The sequence below is a fragment of the Lynx canadensis genome, chromosome X (assembly GCF_007474595.2).
Source record: "Lynx canadensis isolate LIC74 chromosome X, mLynCan4.pri.v2, whole genome shotgun sequence".
Taxonomy (NCBI): domain Eukaryota; kingdom Metazoa; phylum Chordata; class Mammalia; order Carnivora; family Felidae; genus Lynx; species Lynx canadensis.
The window spans coordinates 15,316,117-15,333,358 of NC_044321.2; the positions used below are offsets into that span (position 1 = coordinate 15,316,117).

The window sequence follows — 17,242 nt, forward strand, 5'->3', positions numbered from 1 at the left end:
TTTATGTGTTTTTAAAGTTCACTTTTAATATCAGAGACTCCTACAAGTCAGGCAGCTTATGTTCTCTCTCCTTTCTCCCCAACAGTAATGTCAAGGTAAAAGGTGACGTTGCCTGACCCTTGCCTGCAAACTCTCCTTTAAGGACCTCCCTGACCACAGGTGCCCCTGTGATCACCTGTGACCACACCTGGAACTCATCCGGGAACCAGGTGGGGGCCTGTGACGTCACAAATCCGAGACTGAGAGGTCCAAGCCATGACACACCACCTGAAGAAAGAGGAGCCACCAGCCATGAGCGACCTGTCCCCAGATGTTAATGCGCCAGCTGTATTCGGACAGGAAGCTTAGGATCCCCTCATCTCCCTGAGCCCCGGTCGTGCATGCCAAGAGCCAGACACAGGCTTTCGGCTGAAATTATCTTCTATACAGGGCCAGAAGCAAGCCTATTTTGAAAACACAGTAGGTGTCGTTTAAAAAAGGTTCTGCTCCTTCCAAGTAGGGAAGCTGCAGCTGGTGTTTTGACAGTGTTCAGACTGTGGGTGTGGAAGCGTTTTACAATGTCTATTTGTAAATGCTTTTCACTGTATTTATAGACTCTTACAACAATGCTAATGAATTTCAGTTCTGAAAAATACCAGGATTTCTGAAATTCTCCAAAGCACATGTTTGGAGTGGCTGATGCCCAATGAGGCCGCAGCCCTTGATGGTCTCTGTTCTCCAGTCCGCCCAACACATGGGTACCATTTTGGCAAAAAGGATGCAACGAAATGCAACAAAAAAAGAAACATCCAATCCTTTTGGAATTTACTAGCTCCTGACAGGATTTATGTATGGTGAGCTTCTATGCCCACAGCTGCTGAATAAAAGGAGAAAATAAAAGAAAGCAAGAATATCACCCTATGTCCAAAGATACCAGAGCAAGGCTGCCCTTACTCATTTCTGATTTTTAAATCCAAATGATGCTACTGTCTTGTATTTTTCTGAGCAATTTTGGTCAGGGACACTTGAAACACGAGACCTGGATAGGTAACTGGCAGGGAAGTCTCCTTGCTTTCCTGGACAGGGAGCCTAAATTGCAGACAACGGGTTGACTAGCTCAAGGACACCCGCAGGCCTAAGTGGAACCCACGATCCCACAGAGGCAGCAGCAGCTGCTGCTGCATACTGACGGCCTGCCACAAGCCAGGCACTAGGGTCAGCTCCTTCCGTCCGTATTCAATTGTCACAACCACCCCTGGAAAGATCTGCTCGGTATGGTAGACAGGGAGCCCCCTCTGGTGAAGGGCTGGATGCCCCTGCCGCTGGGGGCGCCGTTGGCCCCTCCGGGGACCACGTCAGTTGCTGAGCGCCTCCTTGGCCAAGGCACATCCTTTTCAGGGCGGCCCACGCTCCACAGTATAAAAACCTTGCCCAGTTCAGCCCAACACAGACAACTCTGAGGAGCCACCTCAGCCCCTCCCCGTGGAGTCGGCCGAGGCTTTCGCGAGCCAGTATCACAACTCAACTTCTCCCTCTGCCCAACGCTGCTTCTTTCCCCCTTCCATGGGCACTGACCCCAAAAACACAGCTCGCATACTAAGCGCTGCCTCAGGGCCTACTTCCTGGAGAACCCCACCTGTGATGCCCTTTATTTTCATCATATAGATCAGGAAACTGAGGCTCAGTGACATTAAGTCACTTGCTAACAACAGGTCATAAAAGTAGTAGGATACCAGGGTCTGGATTTGAACCCAGTAACTTGGACTCCAGAGCCCAAGCTCTCGACCACTTCTCAAAGCTGCTTCACGCCGCCTCCTGGTCACGGGGACAGTGAGTCACTGAGGATGCCGGGCGGCCCGCGTCATCACTGCTCACCGCCAGAGCCGAGTAAATCGCCTTTGCTCCCAAGTTAAAAAAGTACTACTAATAAACAACAATCACATACCAACCAGCCCAGGTGCCTGCTCTTCCCACTCAGACCCAAGACACGAGAAGGGGCGCGTACAGTCGGAAGAGTGGAAGATGCGCCACGCGCATCCCTTGAGAACAGGATTTCGGCCAGTGGCATGGCCCAATTCGGCCCAAGGTGGGACAGTTAAGCCAAGACATGTGGCCCGGAAAAGGTGTTGAAGTGCAGAGGAAGCCGAGGCGAGCAAACCAGTAAATACAGAAATGAACAGCAGCAATCAAACGCCACCCAAAAGAACCACAGCCCTTTTGGAGGTGAGGGGGGACGAAGGGGAAAAGAGTGACTCCATAGATTCCTACTGAACAAAAGATCCCAAGTCCAGGTGAGGACTCTTTTTTGGCAGACCTCCTGCCCACTCTCAGAAGCCTCTATCCCCATAATGTAAATGTTTGGGCTTTACCTAAAATTTGTTACGGGGTGGGGGGAAGAAAAAAAGCTGAGAAGGAAAGGAAAGGAAAGGAAAGGAAAGGAAAAGAAATAGAAATGGTTTCCCGTGCTCATGCTCAGGAAACCAAGGCGCAACCCTGCAAATCCTCTATTTTTTTCCAGCTTTCATCCCACTCCGGAGGTGTCAACACATATGGACGACGGCAGATGTCAACGTGAAGATCCTAGAGAAATGACGTGAGTTACCCTCTCTTCTTTCTTGTTCCCACTCTGCTATGTTTTATTGCCCCTTCTAATGTAAAACTACCCCATCTGATTGTATACCTGCCTTGTCCTGGTCCCAGTGTGCAGCAAGAAAGCGAGGCCGAAGGAAGCGAATGCTCCCTGCCTGCTTTCCTGCCTGCCTGCTCGTAACATTGCACACTCAGGCTCTGACCACTGAAACTGGTCAAGGGTCTTTGCTCCAAGGATGGGACTTAATGTGCCCAAGGCCATGTGGCTAATTAGTGGCAGAAGTGAAACCAGATGGAAGCTTCCTGATGCCCAGTCCACCCTATCTTGGCCCACCACACCTGGGATGACGATAATCAAAATGAGTACCCACATTCACATGCTTTATGCTTCTAGAGAATCTTTCCTCTCTCAAATAAGCAAGTATAAGAAGACTCCACCCATCTGTGAAGGCAGCAGGTGGGAAGCCGGTCCTTCAGAAGAGCGCTGCCCTGGGATGTCACCGCCCAGGGAGGTAGAATCCTTCCGTCAGTAAAGGACAAAATTGTAACAGCGGTGAGTCCAGGTTCCTTTGCTTGCCAGCAGGAGGTCAGGAGAAGTCTCCTTCCTTCTCCTGAGAAATAAGGGTCCAAAGGTGCTGCTGGTATCTGTGGAGTCCCTACATACCCACCTGGTGGCCAAAAACGTCCCAGGGATCGCAGGTACTTTTGACGGAGAACTTCCCACTTAACTGTGGCCAAACGAGGCCAGGGGAGAAAGAAGCTGGAACCAGAGCAGTTTTCCTGGCAGCTGTCCCTCGGACCGCGTCCTTGTTTGGACGAGCACAAACAAGCTTGGCTATTTATAGCTGGTGAAGACACGGTGGAAGGTGATGGGACACTGCCCACTCAATTCCCCTCCAAATTTCTGTTCTTTGTGCAGACTCTGCGAGCGTGTGTGGGAAGAGGCCTCTCTCCAAAGCCCATCCAGGGCACAAACCCACAACCCCCTAAGACAAAAGGAGGTTGACATCACACCCCTCATCTGCAAACCCACAGTTGGGCATCTCAGAGGGGCAAGGGGCTTTAAAGATGCCAAGAAGAGGGGGCAGTCATCATCATGCAACTCTGAGAAAAGTTTGTGAGGTGCCATTTGAGAAAATGTTCAAAGAAAGAGTCCGTGGAAAAAGCGTTGTATGACCCAACTAGCACCGTGCACGTGTGACGTGTTTAGTCCCCCACTGGTCCCTTGCCTGGTTCGGACCATCCCTGGCAGGATAATCGGCGTGCCTCAGTCTGGGCTGGGGCTAAACCCTGTCACTACTGTTGGTTCTCGCTGCAGGAAATAAAATTCATTCTAGGGGCGGCTGGAAGAAGAGAGAAGGGTATTTACACAAATGAAATGAGGTCAGCAAACAATGCAGACATCCCTGCAAGGTGACAAGGTATTTTCCCCTGTGCCCTGTGGGGTCGCTATGCTCCAGAAATGAACTTCCCTCCCTCAGTCACGGCCTTCCGTGAGCCCTGACTTCCTCTGAATCTCTAGCTGCTTCTGAGGGAGGTGCTTCAAGCTTCCACCCCCTAAAGGTCTCCTGACGTGCTGTCTCAGAGCGTCCATGTTTCCCCACTCCCTCAGGGCTACAGTGCATGGCATGCTTCTCGCCATGTGGAAACCCCTCTCCCAGCGAGGTCGCCACTGAGCAACCGCATGGCAGGAAAAGAAGCATGCGTGGATTTGCTGAGTGCCTCTCAGGTGCCAGGCAGAGGGTCAGGGGCTTGAGGTGCAGCAGCTGGTTTCAATCCGCACACCCGAGCAAGGCAGGCCTCAATCTACCATTCTGCAGAGGCAGAAGCAGAGACTCGGGGAGGTGCACACCTTGCCCAAGGTCACCGGCTGAGGAAGGAGAGGGCTGGGGTTTTGGCCCTGGTGTACCTGGCTCCAAAGCAATAGGTGGGCAGGAACCATCATGTCTGGCCTGGTTACCACAGTTTACTACCCAGAACAGGGCCGGGCCCAAACATAAGCGCACGTGCATGTGCGTGCGCGCGCGCGCACGCGCGCACACACACACACACACACACACACACTCCTCTCTCATCACTGTACCCATCTGTAAGCCCCCATTTTCCATCTTTTTTCCAAGTTTCTCACAAGACAAGCCTACACAAGCCTGGCCACCTGCCCATTCTCTCCAATTCATGCCAAGCCTGTCTCTAGCCACCAACCATTGCACAGAACTCCTGGACTGGGATCACCAAGGGCCAATACTAGTGACCAAAGCCTGTGGATGGCCTTCAGCCTCCCTGGTGCACACTGTGGTGGGGTTCTCGGAGCACGTTCAGCAAACCAGCGGCGGCAGGAGCAGCACTGGGAGCTTGCTCGAAATGCAAGTTCTCAGGCCTTCCCACAGATCCAGTGAGTTAGAAACTCCGGGGAGCGGCAATGTACGTGGTAATCAGTTTCCCACCGATCTGTAGTTGTTCCACATTCCTTTCTTCTGGCTTCCCTGACATCACACCCCATCCACCCTTTCTGATGGCACCTAGTCCTTCCTCTACCCTATAAATAACAATTTCCCCCACTGCTGGCTCCACTCTCTCCTCTTCTCTACTCTAATCTCCCGGAGGGATCATAGCCATTCCATGCTTGGAATTACCATCCATGAGCCAGTGACACCCACCTCTGTAACGTCTAGCCAAGATCTCTCTCCCGAATTCTCCAAAGACATGGCTGGTTCCTGATTTGGGGAAAAGAAGGGAAACGCTCCAACACTACATGATGCACCACTAGGACTCTTTGAAAAGACCTCTCAAACACTCGAGTAATCCAAAGTCCAAACGAGGGCCTAAACACCCAAGTGCACAATTTACGTGCCTGCTCGGGGAGCATTTGCACGCACCAGCGATCTTTCTCTTCCTCTTGTTTGATTAATTGACTGATTGGTTTATACCTTGTAAGAACAAAGAGGTCCTTTTAAATGCTTCCTTGTGGTAGGCATGGGGGCCAGACCCCTCACAGAGTGATCAGGACCTGGAAGCTGATTTCCTGTTCATCTGTAACCCCAGGGGCTTGAGCAGCCGGGCTGCCTGTGTAAATCTAAAGAAAAAGGAACTTCCATGTGGGTAAATTGGTCTCAAGAGAGACATCTGCCCTTCCCTAAGCACTGAGTTGATGTTTGGCATATAAATGTTTACTTAATCTTTGCCTCAAGCTCAAATGTCTCAGAGCTCGATGGCGTCTTATCTCCCAGTGTTCCTGTGAAATCCAGGCCCCATCTTCACTACAAGTAGAAACCTTGCAATTCCACTGCGGTCCCCACTGGAACCGGTGTTTCATCTTCACAGTAGGGCCTCCAGCCTTTCGCAGGAAAAGTACCTCATGGGTTTACATTTAAAGCAACAGCCATCTCCGGGCGGCACAGGTCTGGGAAGTCACCGGGTCTCCTGCCCACAGCCTGGTGTCCAAGACCCAGATGCCCACCTTCTCACTGAGATCCCTCCTCCGACACAGGCTTCCACATCTGAAGTCAGGTGTGCCCTGCGGGATGCGTGAGCCACGGTACCAACTCCCCCACATCTGAGGTCTCCTCTCTGAATGGCTTGCTACCAGCCTGACCGTGGAATCTTTCTTATCACTGAATGTCTTCAACTGCCAGAACATACTAACATCCATGGGGGAGGGCACTGGCTTCTAGAACATCAGCCTCCCCTCACTTTGGCTCTTGCCATCTTCCTGAGCCTATGACAGCCACGTGGGCAATCCATCCCCAATGCCAGCCCCTCCTTCCCCCGGTCCCTTCAGTTCTTATGACCTTCATTCATCTTCAGTCACCCAGATTCACGGCCCCTCTCTCTGTGGATAAGTTCATCTTCAGACCTACTCCACCTGTGAAGTGATGAGCACACGCCTCCCCTCTCTGACCAGCATCTGCCATTCTCCTGGCCATCGGTTCTTCTCTATGCTTGCTCACCTCACCTCCTCCTTATGCCTTTCAGCTTCACTTCCTTCCTCTCCACCCCGGGCCCCCTGTCTATCACTCACGGCCCCTGGAACACCGGCCTCGCTGTCCCCGCCCTGCCAGTCACCTGCCCCGTCTACGTGGAGAGCACGCGCTGCTCTGTGCTGGATGTGCTGTAGCAGACAACGGGCAGGATTCCCCTGCAACTCAGAACAAAGGTCCTGCTCCAGCTTCCCCGCTCTTTGGGAAGAAAATGAAAAAATACCACAAATTAGGGTATCTATGTTTGCAAGGATTAACAAACCTGTTCTAGCCTGCTTCTACCTCTTTCCCTGTTGGGTTTATTTACTTTTGAAGGCACACACCTGCCCTGCCCCTCAGGTTTCTGGCGTGCTGCCTCTGCTGCACAGAATAATCACTTGAGCTCAGAGCAACCTGCTTTTCTCCAGCATTTCCTTGGATTTGTCCTGTATTTTCTTTTGGACCCTTCTCCCAAGTTCCAGCACCTCCTTTCACAGAGGTTTCTGAACCCACATTTGGTACATCGGTAATACATGTTACGGGACATACAGTGTGACAGGTTCGTGTGTATGTGTACACACACATACAAAAAGGTTTGGGTACATTCTGTCAACTGAAATCTTTTTATGATCGAATATCAAAACAAGTGAGTAGGCTCTATACTCTTGAGCTTCCGTTTTCTCAAGTGTGAAAATGTGGCGGACAGAATGTTCGTTGCCCACCGCCCCCCACCTTAGATACGTGGTGGGCTGGGTAAGACCAGCAGACTCTGTCTTCGCACGCTGTGAAATAATAACGAAGGCACCCCCGAGGCATAGACTTTCAAACAAAGGAGGCACTTAGGGCCTAGTAGAATCTCTTATCATTCAATTTTTTAAATCAACTCTGGTACTAAATTTTATTTTTTGGGAAAAAGTCTTTTTTTTTTCCCCCTGTTAAAATTCCATCTTCACTTACTTCCCGGAAATTGGAAGAGTATTCTTACCAATGGGTAAGTACATTAATGGCATGCTTCCACTTGCTCAGACTGGACACAAAACTGTGCCCGGGTGTCATTCTAGTTCTCCTAGATGTGATTCCCGGAAACTGATCTATAGCTGAGCCCCAGCAACACTGAGATCCCGAACAGCGCCTTGCACGCAGGGGCCCCTCAATACATTGCTGTTACGCGAATGTATCTGAAAATGACTCCCCTCTTCCTAAACTTATGTATTCCTTTATCCTGAAAGATACTACTTCCTGTTTAAATGGAAAGAAACCAATCTCTTCTGGAAGCCACATTTGGCAGCAAGCTTTCTGGCTGGTGAGAGCAAGTGTGAGCCCAGACACTCCAGCGAGAGGGGCAATGCCTAGCTCCCTATGAGGATGGCAAATGATGACTGTGTGTCCGTGTGTTCACCTTTCTGTCCATCCATGTAGTCAGGGAAATCCGAGAGAGGATTTGGGTTTACACAGCAGACAGTGCCTTTTCTCCAGAGGATCACTGACACAAAACAGTTTGAACGGTGTTGACATTCCTACCTCAACTAATTGGGCAGAACAAAACAAGTTCATAAACCAATATACGGGTTGGTTGTCCAATGTACCTGCTTAGCAAAAAATATGAAGTGCACGAGGATTGAGAGACAATAAGCTTTGTCTTTGATCTTCTTAAATTGCTTAAAGCTGAAATCCATGGCACACTGGGTGACTCAGAACATGAGACACACACACCACAGAGCTTGTACAGGGCCTGGGAAGGATGACGGGAGAGGCAAAAGTGAACAAAATGTAAGCACTGGCACATCCCTCCCTTTGTGGGAACCGTGGCATTCAACAAGTGTGTTAAATGAGCCACTACCATATGCTCAACCCTGTAAAGCATGTGGAGATGACAAAACACACTCTTGATCTGCTTTAAATCTGGTAAAGGAGTCCGCGGGTGTGAGCATCCCAAGTGCACAGCATGGGGCCCCACACTAGGCGAAACATGGGGTGTCAGGCATTTGGGAGACAGAGCAATCACAAGAAATAAGGGAAGGCTTCCAGAAGCTGGGTGTGCTAACTGGGCTCTGAATTCGGGGAGCGTTAACAGGTGCATGAGAGGTAGCCAGGAAAGGGTAGGGAACTGTCAAAAACGTGGGAGAATCTAGACGAGGGATTCTCACAGGGTGAATGAATGTGGGCCAGAAGCTTTCAGATTACGACCTGGGAGCTTGTCGAAAATGTAAATTCCCAGGCCCACCCCAGACCTACCAAGTCAGCGACCGTGGGGGTGGGGCCCAGTGATCTGCTGGAACAAGGTCTCCAGGTGACTCTGACCCACGCTCAAATTTGAGAACCACCAAGTTAGGGCAGGCACTGTCCTCCCTTCAACTGGCTGAGCAAGAGGCCAAAGCAGGTACTGGCTCCCCAAACGGTCCCAGCCTTGCCTCGATCTGCCATTTCCTAGGACTGTCAGGCAGGAAGCCGGGGGCTCTCCTCCCTTGTCCTCTTTCTGCAGACCCAGTGCCCTGGGGGCTGGGCCACCACAGGGTGAGTGGGAGGTCGCAGATGTGAACAGTTACATTTCCCACCGGCTTCTGTACGGAGCCCTCCTCACGCACCTTCCCTGGCGATCCGTACTTCTAATGGACAAGCAGAAGACGCGCGAGCTGGAGGCAGAGAAGAGCGAGGGAGAGGCAAGAAGCGAAGGGGGCTTCTGTGAGCCCAGAAGGTCAGCAGTTATAATTTGCTTCTCCCTTGCATTCAGGTCCACGGGGGAACTAACGGCACCAGGTCTAATTGATGGCTCACAAAGTCTGCACCTATCCCACAACGAGACGGGTGACGGCAACCTTCCAAGGCAAAGAAGCCATTGGAATTGTCCTTCTCTTCAGATCAGATCATGAGAGAGAACAGCAAGAATATTATGGAAATTGTTACCGACCTCAGGGAAATGTGTGTAGTCCCTGGCAGACTAAGAGAGTTTGGCAGAACGTGCCCTCTTTTTCCCTTTCACCCGCCACAAAGCGATGTACAACCTTTGCTCTCCATTCCCTGTTTGCATAGCCTGTATTCTCTTCAGAAGCACTCAGGTTTACATAACATTTTTCTTCTGGAGTGCTGGCTTCTGGGCCAACCATGCTACTGAAGAGGCCCAAGCTAAGGTCACTGAGGCTGTCAAGTGGCCCCGTTGTGCACATGTGCAAACAGCCTTCTATCAGTCCGGAGAAGAGGGCACAACAGGTTAGGCCTGACCAACTCAATGGTGGCCCTGGTCTCATCGGTTTCCCCACGGGCCACCCTATAGTGGCAGTTGTTTGGACCTTGGGAGATGCCTGCCGAACAACACAGGGGAAGCAGCTGCCACTCCGAGAGGCTCACCCGCACTGAGATGACCGCTGTGTGTTCAGCTGGGCAGCCCGGCCTCCCACAGGTGCGCTTACGTGCATCCACCATGGCTGGCAGGGATTCTGACATTTCTCAACCACTCACATGGCTACCCGCCTCTGTACTGGGCAATATATTGTTGTTCATATTAAGAGTAAATGAGTCATGCTACCACATGGATGAACCTTGGGGCCATCAGGCTAAGTGAAATAAGCCAGTCACAGAAAGACAAATGCTCTAGGATTCCACTTACATGAGGCATCTAGAGGAGTCGAATTCACAGAGATAGAAAATACAGTCGACTCTTGAACAACACTGGTTTAAACTGGGTGGAGCCACTTACACGTGGGTTTTTTTTTCAATGAATGCAGGCCAGTACTATGAATGTATTTTCTCTTCCTTATGATTTACTTAATGTTTTCTTTTCTCTAGCTTACTTTATTATAAGAATAAAGTCTATAATACAAAACATAAACTATGTGTTAATCGACTCTTTACATTATTGGTAAAGCTTCCAGTCAACAGTAGGCTACTAGTGGTTATGTTTTTATAGAGTCAAAAATTATACTTTTCAACTACATGGGGGTTAGTGCCCCTACACTGTGTGTTCAAAGGTCTACTGTACAATGGTGGTCGGCAGGGGCTGGGGGAGGAGGAAGGGGAGTTAGCATTTAATGGGTCCAGAGTTTCAGTTTGGTAAGATGAAAAGAGGTCTACGAATGGATGATAGTGGTTGCACAACAATGTGATGTCCTTAATGTCACAAATGGTTATGACGGTAAATTTTATGTTATGTGTATTTAACATAATTAAAAAATTTTTTACTAAGAAGTAAATGAGCGGGGTGCCTGGGTGGCTCAGTCGGTTAAGCACCCGACTTCGGCTCAGGTCATGACTTTGCAGTTCGTGAGTTCGAGCCCCACGTCAGGTTCTGTGCTGACAGCTCAGGGCCTGGGGCCTGCTTCTAATTCTGTGTGTGTCTCTCTCTCTGCCTCTCTGCCTCTCTCTCTCTCTCCCTCTCTCTCTCAAAAATAAATAAACATTAAAAATTTAAAGAAGGTAAATTAGCTGTTCTTGTGTCAGTGCATTTATACACCGAGTTCGACATGCAATAATAAGAATGACAACAAGGGCCACTTGGCTGGCTCAATCAGTGGAGCGTGTGACTCTTGATCTTCGGGTTGTCAGTTTGAGTCCCATGTTGGGTAAAGAGATGACTTAATAAAACCTTAAAAAAATAAGCATGACAATGAAACTAACACTGAGATACAAGGATGGGGCCACACACTTGGAAATTATCTTGGTCCATCCTTTTGGGTGCATCCCATTATCCTCCTCAATTTACAGATGGAAAAGTGAGGTGAGCGGGGCAGTGACGTGCTGAGGCTCACATGCCCATGAGGTGAGGTGAGATGCAAACCTGGAGGCCTGCATGACTCCAAGGCAAGGGGGCTGAGGCCCCACGTGGCTCTCACCATGCAAACTTAACTCAAAAGAACAAAACCTATGTGCTGACAGGTAAGACCTCCAGGCCGCGAGCTTGCTCGGGTATAGGACACCAACACATAAAATACACATGTAACAGTGGAAAGTTCCGGCAACTAACTTGTGCAAAGAACACGACGCTTCTTTGCTCTGTGGTGAGCATCTCAGGTCTGGAAGAACAAAGTCCAACTGTGACTCCTCATCACTGACATGTGCATCCCGCCAGCCAGTGAACAAATTTGAGTTGTGCCAGGCATATCTCAGAACTCAGGCCTGAACGACGCGTGTGCCTTGCCTTTGATGGTCTCATAGTTTGGAGACACGTACACTAAGACAATATTTGCCGGGCCGGGTCCTTGGTTCCACAAAAGGGCTGTGCAGTCAAGGGCAGAGGGAGCCTGGGGATGTGGAAAGAGGCACCAGAGAGCAGGGAGAGGGTCAGGGGACGGAGCCCCCAGTGAGATATGCATACCTGAGGCCAGCGGGACATCCAGTCTGAAGGGCAGCTGGCTTGCTCTAAAGAAGCACAGGGAAGGGGCACCTGGGTGGCTCAGTCAGTTAAGTGTCCGACTCTTGATTTCAACTCAGGTCATGATCTCATGATTTGTGAGTTCGAGCCCCATGCTTGGGATTCTCTCTCTCTCTCTCTCTCTCTCTCTCTCTCTCTCTCTCTCTGCCTCTCCCCTGCTCGTTCTCTCTCTCTCTCAAAATGAATAACAAAACTAAAACAAAAATCTCTCTAAAAAAAGAAAAGAATAACAGGGAAAAATCCCTGCATTTGAGCAGGGCCTGCCTGCCGGATACCTGATTCCCCACCTTCGAACCCTAAAACCCACGCTGTGTGTCCCGGCCTCACACCCACTGCTGCCCAAGCACAGGAGCAAGGACAGAAGTAGCCGGAGTTTGCAGACGGCTTTGCTACAGGATGGGCAGCTTTATCCCCCCTCCCTCAGCTGGCCACACTCATGGCCCCTCTCCGGGGTCCCGCCGCCAACCCTCACCTGCCCCCTCACCCGCCCCCAGCGGGAAGAGCGGAGCAGTACCTGCTGTGGGTCAGGGGACCCACTGGTCGTTCAGGCCTCCTGGGGGGCAGCGCACCCGGTCTGCTGAGAGAATTGGTCTTGGGTGGCCGGGGCTTTTTTGGCGGGATGGCAGGAACAGAAGGCTTCTGTAAATCCAGTTTTGGCTCTCTCTCTGGTCTTTCTTTAAGTCATCGTTTAAAAAGCATAAAGAAGACAGAGAGACCTAGTGTAAGTGACAGTACATAGGGGCAGATTGTGCGTTTCCCTCTCTAAAAAAAAAAAAAAAAAAAAAAAAAAAAAAAAAAAAACCACCGATGCTACTTGTGAAGGTAGAAGGTGAAAGAGCATCTTTTAAAATTTTTAAAATTTATTTACTTATTTTTAGAGCATCATTTATTCTCTGTCATGTGAGAAAAAGTCCCGTGCAGCTGCAGCCCACAGATCGCCTTTGCTCACGCTGGCCTCTGCCTGGAGGGCCCTTCTGGCCACTGCCCACCCGCGGTGAGGTCCTACTCATCCTTCCGCAGGCCCACTCATCAGGCCTGGGCTCCCTTCTCGGCAGCAGAACCCACCCTCAGAGGCAGACTTCCCTGCTCCCTCACCTGAGCCCAGCAAGGGAGACTGCTCAGCAAATGGTTGGTGAGTTTGGTAAAACTCAGGACCTGCTGGGTGTGGGGAGGGAAGAGGCCCGACGCCTCTCAGGTCAGTCTGTGTAAAGGACCATGAGCCAATAAAACGGGGGGCATTTCCAGGAACAAGGAACTAATTCCGGATCCTTTTTGTGCACGGTTCAAACTTGGAAGGTAAACTGGGGTTTTACGGAGGGTTTTTGGAGTCAGAGCTACTAAAATGAAGTTAAAGTCAGATGTGACGGCCAAGTGAGTGCAGCATGACGGACAAGCTTCGTGTCTCCAGTTAGCCTTGCCCTGTGTGTGGTGTAAAAAGCACGCATCCGGGTGCCTGGGCAGCTCAGTCATTAAGCATCTGACTTTGGCTCAGGTCACGATCTCACGGTTTGTGAGTCTGAGCCCCGCATCGGGTGAGCACGAGCCCCGCTTAGGGTAAAACACGAACCCCGCTTCTGGTGAGCCCAGCTTCTCTCTCTCTCCCCCTCCCTCTCTCTCTGTTCCTTGTGGGATTCTCTCTTTCTCTGCCCCTAGCTCACTTGTGCCCCCAACCTCTCTCTCTCAAAAAAAAAAAAAAAAAAAACCACAACTAAAAATAAAAAGCACGCATCCATATTCTTCCTTATAAAGATGGAACTTCAGAGGGCCACCCACTGGAGGACAGGCAGGTTCCCTATGTTCGCTGCTAAGCGGCAACCCTGAACACGTTTTCCATGCAAACACAAACTCATACTGTTCTGGTGCCCAGTCTGATTGGCAAAGCTTTAAAAAGCCCACCAGCTACTCCACACGTATCACTGTGCTCATCCCCACACGTTAGTAGGGGACTATGCTCCATCCCCAAATGCTGTGAACTCATTTACTGCCAGTGGGGACCAGAGGAAGAAGGGCCTGGTTGAAATGCAAAGGAGGGGGATTCCTCTTGCTGGGGGGGGGGGGGGGGCGGGGGAGGGCCTCCAGCAGCCTGCAGAACAAATGGGAGGGGGGTTTATGCCCACCTAACAGGAAGGCCAAGCCTCAGGGTGGGGCTGGCTCTCTGGCTTCCCTGTTGCTTTTGACCAGGGTTTCTGCCTTCCTGACTCACCGTGGCACGGAACAAGGAACCATAGGAGTGGAAGGAACCAGAAGTGTGTGGCCACTCGGCCAGCCAACTAGGGCAGTTTTTCACATGTAAGCCAAGTCCTTATGGTAGTCAGCGTGGAACAGAGCAGGAAGTGTCCTTATCACAGAGCCAGAAACTCATCACGTGCCCATGGGGATGGGGGGGGGGGGACAGTGTCTGGTTACGTCACAGCACACACTTTGACCAAAGGGCTATTCATGTGATACACACACAGGGCTGTTTTTTCACTGATCTGGGACACAGACCTGGCCTTCACAATGAGGTTTCACAACTCAAATTTCAAGTGTTCCCTGTGAAAGAAGGAGGTGTAACTTCTTAAGGGCTGGCACTGTTGGTAAAGCTTTTGGCAGACTGATATAAAATATTAAATTTCACAATAAAATTTTGTGAGGCCACCCAGGAGCACCTCCAAATAATCACGTTCATTAATTCAGCATCGCTCTTGTGACTTACAAACAGCTGCTTTTTAAAATGGAATTTGCTCCACCTCCTGCTCATAACAGCACAGCATTTTTCCCATAAAATGTGTGATCAATCACATCGCGGACACCTAACAAAACGAGCCCCCCACAGTGTGCAGATTTCTTTGGGAGACACACTGAGAACGGCAGGAGTCAAACACATGTGTAAAACCGTGTGAGGCGGGTGAAGCTACTTCCCTTCAAAGGACAGTCCTGACCGCCTTCAGGGGACTGTGGGCACTGCGCTGCTGCTCCCCGTTTTGCCGTGCCCCCCACCGCCAGCATTCTTGACCGAGGACATGTGTCTGTGACACAGTAGCGAGAGTCAAAGGTCCAGCAGTGACGGGGGGATGACAGCTTTCGTTTGTCTGGATGGGAGTTTCTCCTGGGGCACTAGGCCCGGAGACAGCGGGATGGAAACTGGCTGATACATCCAGGCCCTCAAGAAACTTCCAGTCAGCACCTTGACTTCAGGATGCTGCTGGTGTAGGGAGGGCAGTGACGGCAGAAAGACCGGGATGGAAGCAGCCCAATGTGTCCAGTGACCGGGCTGGTTGTTTTTCATTTGACGAGGAATTCTGGCCCAAAGGAGCACCACATAACCCTCTCTCCTATTCCCTCAGAGATGGGGTATTTAAAAGCAACCAGAATAAAACCATAATCACCATATTCCCCCCCAAAAAACAAACTCTGTGGGTAATCTGGACTAGCCCAGGACCGACAGCTTTGGCTCTCGCTGTTCTATTGGTGCCAACGAAGACTTGATTTCCTACCTTTTTCTTCGGTTCTGTTTGGAAGTGTTTCTGGTCTTTCAGGAGGTATTTTTTTAATTTCATGTTTTCTCTCAGTGGTACCTAAGGGGGAAAGGATTGCAGTGATCAGAGCATGTTTTCTCCATCCATTTATTAGACACACCAGCATTTTAAATATTTATCAGGTAGAGCAAAGTCAATAGACTTTTTCCCCCTAAGAGGAGAGCTGGTGTTACCTGGCAAACACAAGCTGCTTAGAGACGGCAGAAGCCATTTCCGGCCCGTGTAATTAAGTTTGCCTGCCTACTGGGTGTTGTATGGAAACCGACTTGACAATAAATTATATTTAATAAAAAAAAAAGTTTGCTTGCGTATACATCCTTAATTTACAAGAACACCATGAATATTTTCTGATATTTAAATGTGATTTCCGTAGGCATCAAAACAGTCACAGGAAATCACGGGGTGTGGGTGGAAAATGTGTATAAACAAGTCATCCATCAAAATATGCAAATGATGGGTCAATGGCTTTTGTTCTACAAATAAAAAGAAGTTTCACAGGGACCTGGATTCCACGTGATAGCAGTTTTAAAACATGGCCTCAAATCGTTTGCCACTCCTCCCATTAAGAGGTGAGGCCTGTGTCCCCTTATCTGGGATGTGGGTAGGCTTGTGACTGCTCCAACCAGTGGCCGATACGATACCATGTAATTTCCAAGTCTGTGTTACAAAAGACCATGTAGCTCATTCGCCGGACTACTGAACCTCCACGTGAGAAGTCAACAACCCCGAGGCCTGCTGAAGAAGCCATGTGTGGGCACTCTGGCCTACAGCCCCCACTGAGCCCAGCCCTCCAGCTACTCCTGCCGAGGGGAGCCACACATGAGAGCGAACCAGCCATCTCCAAAGTGGGTCCTCCAGCCGCAGCTGGCCCAGCATTCCCAGCTGAGGTCCCAAACGTCAAGGAGCAGAGAGACGAGATGTCCCGGTCGTGTCCTGTTCAAATTCCTGACCCCAGAGTCCTCGGACATAAGAAGATGGTCGTCTTCTGCCAGCAGATTTGGGACGGTTCGCTATGCAGCAATAGAACTAGAGCACATTTTCAAGTGGAGGGATGTGCAGAGAAGATACGCGATTCTCCCTCAGTCCTTTCTATCTGTGCCTGAATCCCTCAAATACTACATATTACATTTCCCCAAGTGCACGCATGTGGCCATGCAGACTCCAGATGTTCCCGCGCCTGGGGTCTTGAGCAGTGCCTGTGGCCTCAGGTGCATAAGAACACTTGGAAAATAGCTAAAGAGATCCAGCATAACCTTTGGTAAAACTGCTTTAAAAGGAAAAGAATTTGCCTATCATGCTACAATCTAGGCCTCTAATGAGAACGAAGAAGTTTATTATCATTCCTAGAGACACAGGAGGAACGGACAATCCCACTACCACGAAGAATCCAATCCTGGTTACATTCTAGGCTGCTTGAGCCTTGGGCCACTCAGCTCATCTCCTTGGTCTGTACTGTATCACCAAGGCCTCTAGGAAAAGGGTCTTTAGAGAAAAGCAAATCAACAGCCAGCTTTAATTTCAAAACAACAAAAAAAATATTGATCCGGTGTGAACCACTAGGTGGCAAAATTAAACTGCTCAATGCAAACGAGGATGGGGGCGGAGCAGGAGATATAATTAACACCTCATTTCAGGGCTTAATCTCTGTAATTCTCAACTATGCTAAAGGAATGGGAAAGGAATTTGGGGTCAAGCTGATCCCCCCTCCCACCACCAACTGGGTAGACCAAAAGAGCTTGAAAAAAAATCACTCCTTAATAAATCTGTGAATAAACCAATCTGGAAATTTATTCATACTTTAAATGCTATAGAAATATCACAGTTATTAATGTGCA

General features: G+C 49.9%; 1 protein-coding gene across 4 annotated transcripts in view; it reads right to left on the reverse strand.

Annotated features, from left to right (window-relative positions):
• The window catches only part of SH3KBP1 (SH3 domain containing kinase binding protein 1), a 334,711-nt gene that overhangs the window by 38,887 nt on the left and 278,582 nt on the right, over nucleotides 1-17,242 (reverse strand). For all 4 annotated transcript variants that reach the window (XM_030304713.1, XM_030304716.1, XM_030304714.1 and 1 more), the window contains 2 exons: nucleotides 15,366-15,446; nucleotides 12,404-12,563 (listed from right to left, as the gene is read on the reverse strand). In XM_030304713.1, the coding sequence (XP_030160573.1) occupies nucleotides 12,404-12,563; nucleotides 15,366-15,446 (241 nt within the window). The remainder of the gene's footprint in view (nucleotides 1-12,403; nucleotides 12,564-15,365; nucleotides 15,447-17,242) is intronic.